At 40.5% G+C, this 21,102-nt stretch overlaps 1 protein-coding gene across 1 annotated transcript; it reads left to right on the forward strand.

Annotated features, from left to right (window-relative positions):
- Positions 1-14,929: 14,929 nt before the first annotated feature.
- On the forward strand, positions 14,930-16,606 carry LOC135462954 (leucine-rich repeat-containing G-protein coupled receptor 4-like). Its single transcript, XM_064740276.1, has one exon. It carries the CDS (start codon positions 14,930-14,932, stop codon positions 16,604-16,606), a length of 1,677 nt encoding a protein of 558 aa, XP_064596346.1.
- The last annotated feature ends 4,496 nt before the right edge of the window (positions 16,607-21,102 follow it).

Genomic DNA, 21,102 nt, shown 5'->3' on the forward strand with positions numbered 1-21,102 from the left:
ACGGTAACTCCGTGAAGAGCGAAGAATGCAACACTCAAACAATGTCTGTAAATTTCAACAGAAAGTCTGTTATTTGAAGGTATTATGTTATTATAACATAATATTGTGTCATATTCAACATAATATCCCGTTAGTCTAATAGAATCTTTTGTATGTTAAAAAAAAATTATGTGTGTTATATTTAGCAGAGCAATCTGCTGCGTTAGTAGAATACGTTCTATCATCACTCACACAACACACTTTCTGTTAAACTTAACATATTAATTTTTTTGAGTGACGTGGACACCACGCCTCGATACAGCCCTTAAAGTAGATCGGCAGTCGGTGACAGAGATGCTATTCAGGTTGATGTTAGTCCTAGAGGATTGCGAATCGGCTGTCTTCTGATGAAGATAAATATTGCCAGTATCGATCGAAGGGAACCGTTGCCAAACCACGACTTTGGTGAAAATACGCCAAATGAAGCGCCAGTGAAAAGCGATTCACGCTACTGCATAACGAAACACGCTTAACAGTGGCCGCACACAAACTTCCACAAAAAGAAAACTCAGCAGCTTTAAGCGTGCAGAAAATTAATTAAATTGGACAGTAATATTTCTATAAGAGTTTTCTTGGGAAGGTTCGTCGAATTCCATCTTCAAGGCTGGCGCACTTGTAAGCGAATCAATGCAGAGCTAGCTACGGGGTTTTAAGCCGCCGATACGATGCGAGCAGTTGCTTATCACATTTCACGATTGGATACCGAAGAAGACTGGTGCTGGCAGTGTGCCAGCCACTGTCCTACTGCTGGGCTGTGATAGACGCTGTGGTTGGGAATAGACCAGGGAGAACGAGTAAGAGAGCGACGCCGAGAGAGAGAGAGAGAGAGACTAAGGATTACTCCGAGTATACGGGCACCCTAGATCGGGACGGAACGCAGCGTAGAATCCACCATCTAGAATCTAAAGCAGGACTTTTGGAAGCCGAAGGTAACGAAGTTGATTTTTTTTTCTTCGTGGGGTATCCGTTTCTAGAAGCTGACTGCACCGCAATGATTAGTTCATTTCGCATAAGGTTGTTTTGATGGTGGTAGCTTGCTGGCTGCTACCGGGTGAGACAAGAAGCCAAATACATTCTCCGGGGATTACTTTTCTTATTAAGAAATAGAAACCCAAACTAGAAAATCTCCCTGAAGTCCCGTCAGTTATGCATGATATCATTAAGCAATGGGAATGCCCATATCTGCGGATTGAACGGTTTCAATAACTGTTGTTTTTTTTTTTTTTTGTTTTTTTTTTGGGGGGGGGGCGGTTGTTTGCTTTTTTTTTTTTCGCAAAAGGCTAGTATTGGAAAGCAGTCTAGCGTTGAATTAAGACTCTACTGACAGGCACTTGTTGGTGCCCGGGGGATGCAAAGAGCTATAGCATTATGCAATATCCAAACTTCACCAGCTCTGACGTCTAGGACTGCGCATGTTTGTCCGTCTGCCCTTATCTTTGAAAATATCCACTTCTGTCAGATTATCCATCCTTATCTGTTGACCATTTGTCTATATAGAGGTATCTGCTGTCATGTACACATGTCCATTTGTTACCCTCTCCGTTTGCGTGACTTCCACACCTCTGTTGGACAACCGTTTTATTATCTGTCCGTTGGCAAATCCTTAGCTTTTTATACTTATTCTGTCCATTCCGTTACAGATGCGACTTATTTTCATGATCCTTTTATTTCCCGCGTACATTTGTACACCTGTTTTCTCTTTCTTTTGTGGTTTGTTTTTCCTTTGTTTTAAACATTTGTTTGAGTGCAGTCCCTTAGTCCGTACATTTGACTTACTGTCAGTCTGTCTAGTCGATTTTTTTTTCTGACTCATTATATATGTGTTCGATTGCTTGCTTGCCCCTTCGGCTTTCTGTTAATCTATTTGTCTGCCTGCCAGCCCTCAGCTTTTTTACGCTTGGCCTTTTGCCGCGCAACCAATATGATACACGTATCCCCTATGTTTCCTTGTCAGATTCTTCGGCTCTTTCCACCCGCTGAATCGGGAACCTTCGGAATAATTGTATTATTCACTGTGTCAGATTCATACAGAGAACTGTCATGTTATCAACTACTCTTGAATATTATACCATTGTAAGGTTTCCAACTGGCACGATTAAAAAAACCTTAGCAGAAATGATTTTTACCTCAAAACGATTCTAGCCGTTTCACTAGCCAGCCATTTAGCGGATGGTATTACACTTGTTCAAATGAAAGCTAAGGCAGTGTTTTCAATGAAAGCAATGAAAAACAGATCTGATGTCATTTTTTTATGAAAATAACACGCCAAAGGCTGCTACACGAATCTCCTTAGAAACACATGGATTCGTTTTGCTCCTCTTTTGAGAATAAGTCGTCTAAACACTTTAAATAAAGAACATATTTTGGGCCAAGTTCAAGAATGGAAACCCCTCATCACACCAAAGTCAGTGAGAGTGAGCGAAAAAATATTTGCCATTCTTATACGACCCATGGTGAAAATGTTTAGAGGAACAGATATTAAGACATCACAGAAATTTTCTACCTACAAAGCCTATATGTTAAGGGGGCATCAAAATTACTACTATCTATGCAATTACTTGAACGGTTGGAGTGGAACCCCAAATATCTGAAGTAGGCTGACAAGAAGCGGGTTACATGTCACCATTTACCAGTTGCCACACTGCCGTCGGTGCTCTTGCTTTACTCTTTGTTATGTAAGTCTTGTGTAATGTGGAGCTATTTGCAGCCCATCTGTTTGTCGTCACTGCAATGGTTTTACTGCCTGTGCTGTAGGTTTTTCGTTGTGTGCTTTGCCAGGTGTCGTCGCTGATATGAGTTTACTGCCTGTGCTGTAAGTTTTTCATTGTGTGCTTTGCCAGGTGTCGTCACTGCTATGATTTTACTGCCTGTGCTGTAGGTTTTTCACTGTGTGAGTTGCCAGGTGTCGTCACTGCTATGATTTTACTACCTGTGCTGTAGGTTTTTCACCATGTGATTTACCAAGTGTTGTCGCTGCTCGGGTTTCACTTTCTGAGCTGTAAGTGTAAGTCTTTGATATTGTGTGATGATTTGCCAATCATGACACTGTCGTCGCTGTTCTGTTTTCACTCTCAGCGCTGTATATGCAAATCTTTTATATGTGACAATTTTTCAATCATGACACTGTCGTCGCTGTTTTGTTTTCCCTCTCAGCACTGTACATACAAATCTTTTATAATATGCGACCATTTGCCAATCATCACACTGTCGTCGCTGCACTGGTTTTAGAGCCGTACTGTACCTCATTTATCATGTGTGACCATTTGTAAGCTATCACACTAATGTACTGCAAGTCTTTTATATTGTAACCACAGATAATCGATCCAAAAAACAGTCCAGACAGCGCGTGACCGAGTTATGTTGAGTTGAGTTCTTTAGCTTTCCTCAACAGTGTGCTCTGTGCATATAAACTGATAAATACAAGATCCGATGGAGCATTCACTAGATTACAGCGTTACCACACTATATAGAAGCAGTCCAGCCCATTCTGTCTCTTTGTGGGGGCACTGTCGTTGTTAATTTTCCTGCACGTTGGTAGCCGTATCCAAATTGCATTGATACATACAACGTTGTATGATAAATCATGTCCGATTAGCAGTCATTTTAGAGATAAAAATGGTATCCGTTTTAAGTAAAACCTGTCAACATCGTACGATAGACATAAACACTGCAGTATAATAACATGAAGAGACAACAAATTTCTTTGTAATAAAGTATAGGTCTACAGCTTAGTTATAGCTATACACTATACACGAAAGAAGCCAAACGAAGATGTACGACAAACGTGGCATCTCTGTGTTTAAACGTAGCATAAACGAGTCCAATCCAGCCTCACATGTTATCTTACAAATGCTGCTAAACAGTTGGTTGTTTTCAAAAGGGCACTAGACGTCAAATGGCCGGAGTAGTAATGTCGTTAGGCGAGATACACGGGCGTCATAAATTGTGTATTCATTCACAAAATGTCATTCCAGTGATCCAGCCAATTTATAGTTTCCATCTACACCGTTCAGTGATTTGATATATCGAACTCTTCCTGCCTGACGCCAGAAACTTCCAAGCTCTGTATTCTTCCGCCGTAAAAGGTAATCCCGGTGAAGGGCGCTGTAATTTGTCAATTCGCAGCACACCATTTATTTCATTGGTTTAGATTCAGTGGCTAAGAGACCATGTCTAAACGCCAGCAAATACTAACCTGCTCACACTCACTAGGGAATCGTCCTGTTCTAGATCATATTCAAGGAGTGATTTGTTCATTTGTTTGGTTGTTTACATATTACGTTTTCACATCACAGTCAGCCTCATTTCTGCCATATCACTGTTGTTTAGTTGTTAAGGAGTTGTTCCGAGTTGACTCCTGCATCAGCCTGATATCACTGACAATGGTAAGTCTCTATATTCTACATCAAATGCGTAGAGGAACAATCATAACTAGACTACCTATCACCCCCAAATTTCCTCGTCGAATGGAATGTCCCCATGCCACTTCATTGTGACATATGTGTTTAAAAGGTGTGTCTTTGCCAAAGCGCAACGGGGGCACACATTTTAGTATAGACAACTTACATGGTACACGTGGTTACACGACACGTGAAATACCCAAGCTTTTGTGCCCTTATCTTTCGTGACGGTCAAATACCAAATGCATGACAGACAAGTTAGAATGGAAATTCGATCTTCAATACATTTGTAGAACCGACAACACACGCAACTGTTATCAGGGAAGCGTGGATACACAAAAACGCAGTTCGAATCTCTCCACATGCAACGCTAGTCTTAATAATTCAGCAAGGCTACTTTGTTCCACGTTCAGTTCCGACAACCTGCCGCACGACAGTGTGAATAATTCAAAGCATTTCATTTCAACGCTACAATGAACATTTTGACGCTTGAGTGAACAAAGTCTGTGTGTGTGTTTTCATTTTCATCAAAGCTGATACATTGTGCCGAATGACATACAGAAAACCCCACTATCGCAGTAGATATGCATTCCTGTATGATTCTGTATGAAGATGCTATAAAGCCCTATATTCGGATATATGCGATTACGTGTGTTTGTTTCCATGTCCGTCAAATTTTGACATGGTATCCATGTGAAGAGGAGTATATAATAGATAACAGACCATATCATGGAGAGTAAAACCAGAGCAACAACGACAGTGTAATTCTAGTAGTTGATAAAATTTTTAACACTTAACAGGTGAAAACCCATCTCTCCTTTATAGTATATGAGCGTAGTCTACATTTATATGTATGTGTGCCTTTACGATCAATAACTAAATTATTGATAGTAATACGACAGCGTAATATTTGATAAAATGGTCACACATAACCGACGAAAACCCGCCTATCTTATAGAGTATGCTAGTCCTCATTTGTCAGCTACATATATGAGCATGCACGAAGATACTCCGGGTAGGATCACCCCCAAAGACTAAAAATTATACCTGATTTTGCCTCGCGTTGTGGTCAGCACTGAAAGGTTAGAGCTGGGAAACGTTACTGGTTGACACGAGTTAGTATAATGTGACTGGTTGGGGTGTCATGCCTGGTGTCTTCGGCATGATACTTCAATGGTGTGTGCACTTTTATTCCATGGATTCGCCCTGCTACAAGAAGACACAGTATTTGCACATAGGCCTAATGACGTCGCGTCGTCATACGACTGAAAATTTTTTAAGTACAACGTAAAACCCAAAGCATTCCTACCTACCTACTTTTCTACCTACCTACATGCTTTCACTCATTCATACATTCACACGTACGAAGATGCTTTATTTATTTATTTATTTATTTATTTATTTATTTATTTATTTATTTATTTATTTGATTGGTGATATACTCCGTACTCAAGAATATTTCTCTTATACGCCGGTGGCCAGTATTATGGTGGGAGGAAATCGGGCAGAGCCCGGGGAGAAATCCACAACCATCCGCAGGCTGCTGCAAACCTTCGCACTCACGGCCGGAGAGGAAGCCAGCATGCGAACTCACAGCGAAGCATTGATGAGAGGCCCCTGGGTCATTACGCTGCGCTAGCTCGCTAACCAACTGAGCCATGGAAGCCCCTATAGGCATACGTGTCATGTGATATGTGTGCACGCGTATTCCCCTGACCCCCTCCACGCGCTTCCCGAGGGGGTGAATTATTTGGTCTGTGTATTAGTATCTCCATCCAATCAGTACCAGGATTTGTCGATGACCAGATAATAATTACTTGGCTATTGATCTGATAATTGAACGCCATTGATTAGTCTCATACCGAACCGTAAAAGAGACAATGTCAGTCGGCGCGATAGAAGAGGTTATTCCGATGTGGCAATCTATCGATAAAATGACAGAATCATAATGATTTTGCCAGCTATCTGTCAATCAGTCTGGTTAAGTTATTGTCAAAATGTACAGCTTGTGGTTATGTCAACACACATTGCCATCGCCCTTGTGTGCCTGTATCATTGCGTGCTACTTAGATTGCCTGCATTTCTGTTCCCCCGTAATTTGCTGCAATCAATAAACAATACAGCTGTTTACTCGAAAATGTCATCTGTTGGTATAACTGGAACAATTTGACTTATCTATTTTTAATTCAAATAAATGCACTCAGATTTTGAAATACCAACGTGAACGAACTTTAGACACAGTGTATGTATGTCACGGAGTTGTTGTTCGTGTTGAGATTGTTGCTGTTCGTGTTGTTCTTGGCCTCGATTGCATTTTTGAAATGCGCATGCGTTGCAGCTTGTGGTCCAAAATTTGGGGATGTTGTTTCTCTTGTTTGACAAGCATTAAGGGAGAGAGTGGAGGCTAGTGATGTTGTCCATATAATAGCCAGGACTGGCAAAAAGTGTTTTGTATGGTGCTAAAAAAAGAAAAAGTGAACAAATTAGTAAAGTAAAGGCAATGTATGCGCAAAACTGAACTCGCCTTGTAACCGTACCGCTCGTGTAAATACTATAAAGGCTTCGACTCCAATTTTAAACGTAGGATAGCTGCCATCTTGTTAGTGGGTTATCTGTGATGGGAAGACTGTGTCTAAACCCGTCAACGTGAATGCTGGCTCAGAATCAGCTTAAAACAGCTGGAGTTTTTCATGTACACACTAGATAAACATTCAAACGTAATTGTGAGTTTATTGTTCGTAGGCTTGGACAAATTAACTCCGAGCTTATGGACAATCAAAATCACAATATGATGTTCTCCAGTGGACAGTAACGGTTCTTCCCCTTGTATGACATGATATAATAAATGTATAGATTTTAGATCAATCGGATTTATTTTCCGACGTATGCCAATATTGTTCTCTTAGCTACAGGTTTACACGACTGCAAGAGCTGAAAATGATATACCATTGTATGGTTCGGAAACATGAGTCAGCAAATTGCCCGGGGGACTCATATTAATCAGGTTTTATTCATCATGAAGAGAAGCAGATACCGCAATTCCGATGTGGATGCCCTTTTGTTTTTTTATGTGAAGGCCTGTTAGGGGCTGCTCTAAAAAGCTTATACGTGTTTCGTGTTGAGGGTTAGAAACCACATATGCTCCAGATCAAAATGGTAAAATCACATTTCACATCACTAAACATACTCTTTACAGCGCATGCGTAGCTCTCTACCTTTCCCTTTACCTCAATGCCAAAACCAGTAAATTTTGTACAGAAATCTTGAACAACACCGAAGTCACTGGGTTCACGGTAATGAGGCAGGGAGTGACGTCAGAAAACAAATAATCCGTCTCAATCTTTACCGTTATCTCGAGTGTCATCAAAAACTGACTGCCATCGTGGAATGAAGTATATATGAATGAATAAACAAATAAATAAATAAATGTGGCTAATGATACGTTTGTAAATTTAACGTCAAAAAAGCTTTAGTTCTCGCTGGCTGAGTGGTATAATGGATTGTCCCAACACGATCACAAGCCATTTATCGATGAGGTCAATTACTTTTAAACCTAGCCTTTGATGGGATTCGGCTGTGACTTTAAATGGTGGAGGATTTCCGGTACCTGATGAAGCTTGGTGGTTTCCACCGATGTAAAACATGACTTTCGTCACATAAGTGAAACATTTTTCTTTTCTAAAACACAAAGTGAAATACATAAAATCACCTATACCGTCATCTATATGTTTCCAAAATTCCCCACAGTCTCTCCTTTACTTATTTGATATTATCTTAAGCTTTACCGACAGTACACTCATGTGTTGCCGTTTATTATGAAATTATTGATAAGGTATACATATTCAAGACTTTAATACAATCAAATTTATTGATTTCAAATATATTCTTATGAAAAAAACGGCGCATCTATTAGGCAATTCGGTAGGTTGATCTTAACTGAAATGGCCATGGAGAACATTCCTCGCTTCATGTAAGCCGGTTCAAAGGTGTACAGTACAAAAGTTGTGTACCACAATGTACCACATTATACGGCCAAAGTTGTGTACCAAAATGTAACACATTATACAGTCACAGCTGTGTACCACAACGTACCGCATTATACGGCCAAAGCTGTGTACCAAAATGTAACACATTATACAGTCACAGCTGTGTACCACAACGTACCGCATTATACGGCCAAAGCTGTGTACCAGAATGTACCACATTATACAGTTCCAGCTGTGTACCACAATGTACCACATTATACATTGTCAAAGCTGAATAGTCTTTTGCTCTTTCCTAGTTTTGTCACACCGATATCAGTGCAAACTGGTACCGTGGTACTCATGTTTTGCAAAGAGAACAGTGATTAATTCGCCATTGGTACAAGTCGCCATTGCGCGGGAAAATTTACCCCCTTTGTTGATAGATTTCATTGGCCAGTGATCATTATGTATGCATTGTACAATAATATGATCATTAATCAGCCGGAGCATAGCAGTGAGCATTATAGGCGTAATGAATTGCTACCTTAATTATAAGCTTGTAACACAGCCCAAATGCAGTTTCAATCAGAATCCTTGAGTACGGACACCCGGAAGATGCCCGCAGGACATCGTCTTCTCGTATTCTCCGCAATGCTATGGGAGATTTCCGTGGAAAAAAAAGCTCTGAAACCAATTTCTCAGAGATTTGCTCGCTCGTCCATTGAAATAAGATTCCATTGTTAGAATTCCTCAGTACAACGTGAGTTTTAAGGGTTCTAGACACAGCTAAGGGTTGCAAAGAAGATTTTCCGTGAGGTTTATTTATTTGATATCATTAAGAGTTTTACAGTGGCATAGCCAAGACACTTTTACATACATCGCAACAATCAGGGTTTATCGGTGAAGTACATAAAACACAGTCCGGGGGATAATGAAGTAATGATATATTTGATTGGTGTTTTACGCCGTACTCAAGAATATTTCATTTATACGTCGGCGGCCAGTATTATGATGGGAAGAAACCGGGCAGATCCCTGGTGGAACCCACAAGCTGTTAAACAGGTTGTTGGTAGACCTTCCCGTTTACGTCCGCAGACGAGGCCAGCTTGAGCTGGACTTGAACTCACAGCGACACCTCTGGTGAGAGGTTCCTGGGTCATTACGCTGCGCTAGCGCGCTAACCAACTGAGTCACGGATAACACTGAGATCCATTTAACATTAGAAGGCAAGAGCTTGATTCGAACTCAAAACCTTACAAAGCTAGACAGTTGACTGTTGCAAGATCCTCCAGTAAACCATCTAACCAGAAACATGTAGACATAAACGTTTGGAATTTGAATCAATCTCTTTGTGGATGAGTTTCCACCTTCGCGCGTTCTATGTGTGTGGGAGAGCTTAACTGATTTAACTGTTTGTTTACAAAGAGCCGTTACGTAATACGAAATAATGACAGCTAAAGAAATGATCACTACGGCTTGTGCATGTGTTACGTTCAGGTGCCTGATAAATTAGTTAAACCGCCACTGTGCCTGCAAAAAGATTTTTCCCTCGTGTTTTTCTCGCGAGCTGTTAAACAGTTTGTGTAGACCGCAGCTGGTAAACATTTTCATTAGAGGGGAGAAGAGATATGGGGCGACAACACAAGCCAGTATCACAGACTCGAGTGTATAACAACACGACGGAGGTGTCAGGGACAATGACTTTAATAGGTGTAGCAGCCGGTGAATCTAGGGCGTTGTTACTCAGTATCCAGGTTAATTGGCAGGAAGTACATTCGCGCAGATAGGTCCATAATTTGACGAAGACACCATTATGACGAGCTCGGACTTCCTGTTTTGCGTGATTACGATCTCGGTGACGCTCAGCCCGACGATGTGGGTTACGTAATCAGCTGTCACTCCGTCGAGGTAAAATCACTTCAGCATATTTTTTCCTTGCTAGCCAACTCTAAAACCGCGTGGACGTGCTGTAATTTGTAACAAGGCCACAGCGACAAACAAAGGTCAAAACAGGAAGTATCTTTTCGAGTATGTTCACTGTTACCTTGACATTTCCTTTTTATGTTATGCCTAAAAATGGCTTGCGTCTAAGCTCAAATCGTAAGTTGATTTGCTTGAGTGCTTGAGTGAGTCAGTGAGTGCTTGGGGTTTAACGTTGCATTTTACAATGTTTCAGTCATAAAGAATCCTTAGAGTACATGCAATGTGCCTCGTGTTACAGGACTGATTTCCAACGCTCTTTTATCTAGTGCTGCTTCACTAAGACGACTTTTAGGAGGCAAGAAAACCGCCCTGCCCGAGTCATCATACTGATACGGGCCAACCAGCCATTGCACTATCCCCATTCAAGCTGAACTCCAAGCAAGCCAGCTACAAATTCTTCTTTTAAATTCTTTGGTATGACTCGATCCAGGGTTGACTCTGGATCTACCGCTCCCGAAGCGGACGCTCTACCAACTAAGAAATCTGGGCCGGTGTATCCCGAATGAGATTAAGAAGAATGAGAGAATTCAGAGAATTTAAATTTCGTGGCTCCAACATCTACATGGCCAAACAAGTAGAACAAACATAAAGCAAGGCCAAATCCTTAAGTTTTCTTTTCTTTTCTTTTAATCTATAGTCCAGACAGCGAAGAGTGTGGTGTTTGCACTGCGCATGCGCCGTTCACAAATCGTTCCATAGAATGTCTGGTCCGTTAACGAAAAACCAAGCCCTCAAACAACCGCTTGATTAAGTCTGTGCCTGCTGCTATTATAGCATTAATTTGTACAGGGTTTGATTTAGCGGTTCACTGATAGGCTCGTTCTCTTCCTCACAGACCGACGATCCACTTGGATTATCCTTTCCCTACCAATACTACGGACAGATTGCTTGTGATATTAACAGATTCAACCAGTAGAGTTAATCTACTTTACTGGGTTTACTTTTGGATCCACCCACCAATCTGAGGGCAATCCAATACACCAACCCATTCGACTAAATATGGAGTTTTTATTTCCCTTTGCGTCGCCGCCATTACCAGTGCCCGGATGTCGATTAATCCGCGTGCTGTTGGAAGTCTCCAGGCGACGTCGCCATTTTCTTCGCCTGGTTTTTCCGCGCCAGTAATTTGCACGGAGCAACAAGCCGGTTCGTCTTAATGTGTCGGGTGTCCCCAGGGGACTAGAGAGAGCCTAGGAGAGGGGAGGGGGGGGGGGCAGCCTGTGTGAGTTTAGTCAGGCAGTAATGTACCGCTAATGAACAAGAGATGACCCCAACGAGGCCGCCATCATCGAATATCGATCTGTCACGTGACCCGCTGCACGGACATCGCATTAACCTCTAGCCCTTTCCGGAGAGAAATTAGTTTTGACAGTATTAGGTCTGACTGTCAGGGTTTGTGTCGTGTATCTGATTAGCACTATCCACACGTGGTCGACAACCAAAAAGCTCAAGTATATATAAATAAATATTTCCTGAGAGGGTTGTTTTGTTTGGACTGGTATTCTCCATGATATGATTTCCAAAATAGAAAAGCATAGTGAACGCGGATCTTAATTCAAATTACGGGCGTCTGTCCACAAATTTGGCTTCCGATGGATTCGTAAATCGATACCTAAGTACGAAAAAGACGCGCCCCTAATAGGCATTAAACTACACTTATATAGATTAGCCTGTAACAATGTTTGTATGGAAAAGGCCTTGCAATTGCTTTTATCTCCCTTCCTTAGCTGTATATCTTTGACAGCATAAATTGATCATAGACTTTTACAAACGATATTTTTTATTCATCAGTTATTTGTTTGTTTGATTGGCGTTTTGTACTTCTTTTTTGTTTTGTACTTTTTTTATACGACTGACAACTGCGTTATAGTGCGCGACAATTGCACCCAACCCGTGGAAACCCACGACCATACGTAGATTTATGGAAGACGTGCAATGTACGACCGGATAGTGTTTTTTTTTTAATCTGACTGGCTCAGCTGCGAAAAAATTATGAATCTAAATGAGTTAAGAGGATGAATATCGATTTCAGAAGTATTTCAAAACAGAGATACACTTCCTGTTTTCAACTTGTTCTCGCCACCATATGGCTGAAACATTGCCGATGTGGCGCCAAGCCATAATCATTCATTCATTCATTCATTCATTCAACATATTAACTTATAGAATGGATCTGCTCTCTGCTTTGTTCTCATGCACGCACGAGTTGTATGAACCTATTATACATGCAGGGTACACCGTATGTGTAGAATACGTTTCGGGTTGTTGCCAGTTTACGCCCCGTGGCAACCAAGTTACTAATCATTTTCAGAATGAATGAAAGGTGAAACAAAAATGTGAACAAGATGACGTATGATTGGATATCCCTATTTGCCAGTCTGACTGGTTTGGTCCAATAATTACACGAGGGTTTGCTTCGTAATTGACTAAAAAAAGTTTTGAAAATCTCTGTCATACTGTACATGTGTGTTTGCTTATTTGAATGTTCAGCCCCAAGGGTGGTTAATTATTTATTTATGTGATTGTGTTTTACGTCGTGCTCAAGAATATTTCACTTATACGACGGCGACTAGCATTATGGTGGGAGGAAACCGGGCAAAGCCCGGCGGAAACCCACGACAATCCGCAAGTTGCCTGCCAAACGACAAGGGTGGTTAGGCACGCCATATATATTCTTGGGATAAAATTGCTTAAACCACCAGAGTAAGCAAATGTTATGCGTCCACATCAGTTGGTAAAGCTCATTCTATTTATGCGTGCTACTACCGTTTGTTGGCGATCAAAACTATGTTTTTGAAACTCGTCGTAATTGAAAATAAAATATTTAAATGATTCTATCCGCGGCTGTTATGAAAACTACCACTCGTGGGACCTTTCTAAAGGCTCCCAAGGTGTTTTGTCTGAAATATGCTTTCCTTTGTTCTCTGTTACCTTGACATTTTCTTCATCCCTTATGCCTAAAGACGAGCTTGCGTCTAGGCCCAAATCGCAACTTTTGTAGTCATGAGTTTGTGAGATATTTATCACCTTCATCCAAGAGATTATGTTTTTACCGGCGTTTGTCTGTCTGTCTGTCAACAACTCTACGGGAAAAGTTGTCCCGGCATTTGGATGAAACTTGGCCAATGCATATAATCATTTTATTTTGTGTTTTTCCGGATGACTGCTTTCTTTAAGGATTCTTGTCAATCAGTCAAAAGTATTTATATTTTCCTCGTATTGAGGGAAAATTTGTTTTCATGTCTGTTTAAAGAAACAAACACATTTATACAACCTTAAACGAAAGATCTATACTTATGGTCCAAAAAAATCTCTCAACTTTCTGTCAGCAATGCTTGTTATTTGAGTATTTCATAGGTCGACTCCTTTAAGACCGATATTTTAACAGACTACGTACGTCATCGTGTTCAGTTTTGCCCAGTAGCTCTTCAGGGCATGGCACTCCAGACACATTTAGGCAGCCTACAGACACGCATGTACACATGATGTGGCCCTCCAGTACATCCCAATCTCTACCTTTTTAGAGTTGAAGTTTCACGGACCTTAAATTTCACGTTTCTCACGATATAAGTACGTGTGCTGAGACTGGAAATACACGTCAATCATATGGTAGGAGTAAAACCTTAAGCACATTGACGTGACAATGAATATTCAAGAGAAGAGAGGAGGCCTTTCATTGGACAAGCCTAAAGATTGGCGGAACTTTCAATGTACCTCGTATCGGTGGATTGTGAAGAAAATCCCGATATTCAAAACCATTTTTCTCTCTTACAATCGCTTCAAACTTTAAAAATTTAATAAAAAAATATAATTCCACATAATTTGCATAGCTCTTCATTTATGGTATAGGTTGTGTAGATATGTTCTTTCTTTTAAATAAATGTGACGACAATACGTGACGCCGCCATTCGCAGTCTAACGTTTGTTGAAGACCATTTGTATTTTACCAATATCACGCGCATATCTGTACGTCACGTGTGGGAAAGTTCGTGTATAAATTCCCATACGTGTACCCAAACAAATGGATAAATAGATTAACTAACTGAAAACGGTAACGTAGTGTGGGACGATCTGTTCAGAAAATGGGATATCTTGAACAAAACTGACGCTTAAATTCAAACCAGTTCGTGCATTGGAATTTAATCTTAATAACATGGACAGATTTTACCTTGATTAATCGATTAGAAACTTGTGATGCTCAAGGCCTGTTGTTCTTTTTTTTTGGCTTGTTTTTTTTTTCTCTTCCATGACATTTTGAATTCTTCAACGACTGAAAATGTAGGAGTCGTCCTGGATGAAAAACACCATCATAAAGCTCTTCTGTTTGTACACTTCACATGAGGGCAGTATTGATTTTTGAGGCCGATTTAACACGAAAAATACGTCGTTATTACTCTGGGGATAATCTATTTAAACAAAAACCGTCGACGATGTATCTTTTTTACCAGTTTTACCGTTTATCCATTAGAGACCCTGTCAATATTCGTTAAGCCCACGTTTATAGTTCTTCCCCACTTTTACTGTTTCAGGCCAATCTCCAATATGGCCCGCGTGTGGACCTCTGCCTTCTTTGTGATGATGGCGATCTCCGCAGCAATGGCGCTTATGGCCTCTGCCGACGAGATGATGTGCAATTACCTTAAGGAACAAAATAGTGAAACCATGGTAACGGAATTTATTATGGACTGTCAGAGATTGCAGTTGGGAGAAGTGCCAGTTTTTAATTCTAAGAGGAAAGTGGACAAACTTCTGCTGGGTGGTAACCAAATTACTCGGGTGCTTGATGACGCATTCAAGCACATCTCTCCGTCAGTTATAGACCTACACGGGAACATAATCACCACAATGGAGGATAATGCTTTCAGAGGGCTAGAGACTAAATTAAAAAGTCTAAACCTCAGCGTGAATCCATTACCGTTCTACAAACTCGAGAGTGCTTTTAAACTCTCAGAACTGGAGATCCTCGATCTACATGACACCAACTTACGTGAAAAACTTACCCTAAAGAAAGCTGCCTTTAGAGGATTGGATAAATTGCGACACCTCGTACTAGGAGGTAACGGAATCCGAACCCTCAATAGGACATTCTCTGGGTTGAATGAGTTGCGAATTCTCGACCTGCAAAACAACAAGTTGTCATCTCTGGGACATTCCCTTGGAGGACTGAAAAAACTAGAAAAGCTTGATATATCGTCTAACAACTTGAGACATTTTCCAAAAGATGATCTGAAAGATTTGGAAAACCTTGTCGATCTCAGTCTCCATGGAAACCGAATTAAGAAAATCCAAGATGGCGCTTTTGACAAGGCGAATAAGATTGAACGCCTCTGCCTAAGCCAGAACCCAATCAAAACATTTGAGCTTCTAAATGCACCAGCTTTCAAACCAATCGGAAACAGTTTGAAGCATTTAGATCTGAAAAAGACAAATTTGCCTTCTGCTCCGGTAAATTTGTTTAAGGAAACAAGATCTCTAGAATCGCTTGACATCAGCTCGAACAAATTCAAAGACATTCCCAACGGCGCTTTCTCCTCCCTCAACTCGCTGAAGGTGCTGAAGTTAGGGTCAAACCCACTGACCTTGAACCCTGGGCTCGTGACCGGGCTGGAGAATAGCATAAAAGAGATTTACTTGGATGATATGGACTTGACGAAAATACCATCGGCTGTTGTGCAAAAGTTACAAAATCTTGAGAAGCTGGATTTATCATCAAACGATATCACGGAGATCACAGCAGAATGCTTGGCCGGCATCGGCACCTGGAAATATTCCTTCGAGAAAAACAAGATTGAGCAGATCTCTCCGCAAGCTTTCGAAAGCGCCAAGAAACCAGTGGAGGTAGATTTGGTTGACAACAAGCTGAGAGATCTTGATTTCGCCGCCAACGGCTGTCGCTTTGCTTTCATCGACGTCACCGACAACCCTATCACATGCGGATGTTCAGTGCGGGAACTACTTCGCCATGCGGATTTAGAAATCATCGGCACATGCACGTCACCAGCGGAATACCGGAACTTAGACATCATGAGTCCAGAGTTCCGCGAGGAGACGGACGCCAAGTGCAACCGAACTAAGACGGAGATTGTATATTGTAATCTAGCGGGTAGTGACGGAGCAACAGGCGGCGCAGTAGGGGAGAGTCGAACCACGCCTCTGTACTTGTCATTGTTAATATCTGTACTGATTCAGACGATCGGGGTGTTGTTGCACGAGCTGTAAGTGAGAAAGACCAGGGGATAGCATCAGTGTGGATGTCGACAGGAAAGTGACTATCAAAGCGGTACCATCAAACGTTGATGGGTAATTTGCACAGCCTATTTGATGTAAAAGACGCTGTAGTAATCACCAAAGTTTGTCTCAGAGGAAAGATATAAAGATTCAAGAAATCCACATGTGGATCACTTCATCATCGCTACATGGCCACAGTGTGCCAAACACTCTGTCAACAAGGAATCAATTAGTGTCTAACCAACCTTGGCTTCTGTCAAAACATTAAATTTTGAAACAAAAAAAGAATTTCTATGTGTTGAAGTAATGATTTGTCAAACATTTGTGTCTTACACACAGGATGACTCTACGAATCACACCTCAACGTTACACTGTGCCAGGCTTTTAAAACAAAAACACAACTTTGTGTAGCTAAATAAGTTTCGGTTAAATGGAGCATTCAGCTGTTAAACGTTAGATGGATCGATGCGTCTGGCCAACGTTGGATTGTGCAGATTATTCACCTGTTGAACAAAAAATGGATATACATTCAAATGAGCTTCGGTGCCGACAAAATATTCACCTCTTCAACAAATAATAAATTTATGTGTGTACTCAACGTTGGACTGTTTCAAATATTCAACCTATAGGTGTGAATGCGTCTTTCTTTTTCATCGTTGGGCCAACGGTATTTAGCCCTTAAGCAAAGATGAACAGGTGGCCTATCTTAGGTTAGTCTGTTTATCAAGGATTACTGGATGAATTTGTTGGTATTCACAGGAGCACTATGTTCACTCTTTTCCGATCTCGTATACTCAGTGATGTTGTTGTTGTTCATCTTTGCAAACGTGGAAGATCCCTTTTTACTACATCAGAATTCCCCCTAAACATTTGTGTGCAAGATAGGTAGACCTATATGTATGTATGTATAGTGTTGTTTTCAGCAAATGGATTTCTAGAACGAAAGACTTCATTGTTGTGCATATGCTGTGTTTAAACCAAATCTTGAGTGTTGCAGGGCGTGGATGTCATTTGTGGTTATACTTGACGTTGTCAACTTCACTGAGTTTCTTGTGTTCAATGAAGGAATTATTCCATGGCAATTCCCTTCTACCTAGCATGGATCTGTATATATAAAAAAAGAAATCTATCACATATCTCCTTTCTTCAGAACAAGGAGTTTAAATTCAAGATCAGGAAGACCATTTACAGAGTTTCGAAATATTCCGTTATTTACAGCAGCACCGTGAACTTAAAACTTCAAATACAGATTCCTACCACCTGGATTACAAACATGGCGGACTTCGCCCTGTGCTTTGAAGATAAGGGATGAAAATTGTGAAGTGGCTTCACCCGTTCTCTTTCGTCGGAATACAGCAAATGGCGCTCGGAATTCCTTTCAAACATGCTTTTGGATGATTTTCCAGCGATAGGAAGGGGTTTTAATGTTATTACCAGTAATGAACATTCTTTAAACATTTTCTGTGTCATCATGCAAGAAGAAACTCTTATGTAGACACAAGATATTACTTTGTGTTCAAGCTATGGCTAGCTCATGGGCATCTGTTTTATCTGTTAGCGTGAACATTGCATACATGTCTACTTTTACAAGTACCATCAACGTTTGATGGTACTTTCACAAACAGACGTACAAGATAATGTTATAGTATACTTAGGATATTTACGATGCATTTCCTTTTCACCTGAAGCAATCAGTTGTTTCACTATTACAGAAAAATTGATGACGAAGGCACTAGCTTGTGAGTGATATTGGTAAATGTTGAGAAGCGGAAATTTTTCGTTAATTTTCTTAATCTTGACATCATGTAGGAGATGTTTAATTTTACGCTTAAGTAGGCAATAATTAGAACCTTTACATTGCACATGTTTATAATCAAATAACACTTTGTTTCCGCCTCTATAATTAACATGAATACCACCGCTCTGTATTACAATGGTTTGCATATGTGGGGGAGGTGGGGGGGGGGGGGGTACAGACGAGTAAACCGGACTTTGAATACGTTTAATAGGAAATGCTTCATACAAATTCAGTGTCTCCACTCTTCCAAGGTCAAAAAGGGTAAGTATATTACCATAGAGGCAGAGTACGGACATTGCTAATACTCCATGATATTATCACTCTCTGTCTGATTGATGGATGTGTTTTTACAGTATGGTTTAAGTAACGGTGTTCTTTAATTTTTTGTTTTTCGATTGACATTTTTTTTTTGGTATAACATAGATACTGGTGCAGAAAATTGGCTGCGACAACTGCAGGTTCCGAACCACCGCCTCAAAGTCAGAAACCCAATCCCCAATTTTATGTGTCAGCCGACTAGACTTTTCAGCCAACATTTCTCCCGATATTATCTCGGTATTATAACGATAATACTGTTCTTATCTGGTGTGTATTTTTTATTGGATTGTTTTTTTTATTATTATTTTTTTCCAGTCTTTAGGACTACCACCAGTCTGTACTGTGTTGCAGCATATGTACCCCATCACTGCGTTATCCCATGCTTTCGATATCCGTCGGTTATACACTAATTGTCCGTGACGCCCACATGGCTATAGTGCAGTATTCATGGACTACTATGCTCAGGGGATAATTCGGGCATCGCGTGTTGTTCAGCCCAGATTGTGGTGTTTAGACGCAGGGATTTGCTTCCCGGCTCTATTAATTATTTACTTTAAGTGGAAATATGTTTCATTGAAGAGAAAAAGTTTACCAGCGGTAATAGCATAGGTACCAGTTATCCTGAGTACAAAATGCCCATGTGAAGATTGGCGATGTACTTGTGTTACCGCCTCTTTCCTATATTATTTATTCCTCATCAGTGGATTTATGTTTTATTGAGTGTTGGGAGTGGGTGTGGGAGGTAAAAGACTGGCCGGTAATACATCTGCCCTGTGGATCTATGTGTTTGACTTATGACAACATCAGCTTCTGAAACATTGATCTGGTTTCATGTACCATTACCGTGAAACAAAGCCTTTAAAATATTCGATTTCAGAAGTAGGAAATGCTCTTGTCGATTTTTTTGTCGAAACATTTGCATGTGCTTCACCCTAACTTGGTAAGATGCCTTTTGAAATTTGCATTCACACTTGTCAAGTTAGCTTTTATACCTTTGACTGATAGAAAAACTAAAACCTAAATATCAGTGTATATGGTTTTCCTAACTTTTATCAAAATGAAAAATATTGAATATTAATAAAGATAGGTGTAAATAAATCATACAGAGAAGCCTCTCTTCTGTGACTGTTAGATTGACTGTCCTGAATAAGCATTAATTACTTGTACCAATGACGCAGGGAAAGGGTTAGAGTGAATTAGTTACCATTAGGATGATCAATCTGAAAAGAGTCAGCAAGAAGAAAAAAATTAAGGGACATCAATCTTTCTTTTTAATCAAGCTAAAAGATATAGTTTAAATAATACAAGTCTGGCGTTACAAAAAGCGTATCCAATGTTCTTCCATACGAGCAGCTGTGATAGAAGAAAGATAAGCAAAAACTCTGTGGATCTGGACAAACAACAGCTGGAGGCTTAATACTAAAACAAAACAAGGATACCTTAGCTATTTATCAAATTCAACCGCCAGTCTGTTTGTTTGCACAGACGACGTTAACGTGGCATGGGACAAAACCCAGTTATGTTAGAACAGGTGGAGACTACGAGACTTTTACTAACGAAACCTTGGTAACCGATTTATAATCTACCTCAGTTGTCTATGGCAGAAACAACAGGTATGTGAACAAGGTTAGCCAAGAACAAGAATTGTGATCCTCCCAGACAGTGGAAATGGGAAATTTTCGTTTTACTTTTCCTTAAAAGTCAATGAATCAGATTCTACTTATCTATATAAATGGCTAATAAGTCATTTATGGGATTTTTTTTTTTTTGCACTTCTTTCACGATTTTAATATTGACCAGTCATTCACTGAATCAGTGCACCATTCGGAGAGTGTAGACCATCCTCATTGTCGATTAGATCCAATTTGCCATTCACACATCTTATACGTTATTGAAAGGGACCGTACACTAACCAACCAACATGTCCTGCGGTAATATAGCGGAATTCAGCTAGTAAGTAAATCACCAAGCCATCCTGAAAACCGGTTTAAGAATCAACCACCCAATCAGCAAAAAAGGCTGCCCTGTGAGAAGGATGATAGGCTGTTCATCCAGATAACCAGTCAGTCATTTAACCTGTAAGCTTAGCAAGACAATGTGATGGGGACCTGATAAGCCAACTTGTGACTCGGTGAGAGCACCAACTAGTCGGCGCGCTGGCCTGTTACCTTACGAAACGACCCGGAGTGCTAGTGAGTAAGTCGATTCACTCACCAAGTGATTGCACCAACCAAAAAAACCCTTCGAGTCCATATTCTGTCAGTCAGCCAATCAGCAAATCATATAATTTGCTGGAGAGACGTGCTGTTAGAGCAACCAACTAGCTAAAAGAAAACAGATCTGTCTTGTGTATACTTGAAACAGTTGGTTT

Source organism: Liolophura sinensis, chromosome 2 (assembly GCF_032854445.1).
Source record: "Liolophura sinensis isolate JHLJ2023 chromosome 2, CUHK_Ljap_v2, whole genome shotgun sequence".
Lineage (NCBI taxonomy): Eukaryota > Metazoa > Mollusca > Polyplacophora > Chitonida > Chitonidae > Liolophura > Liolophura sinensis.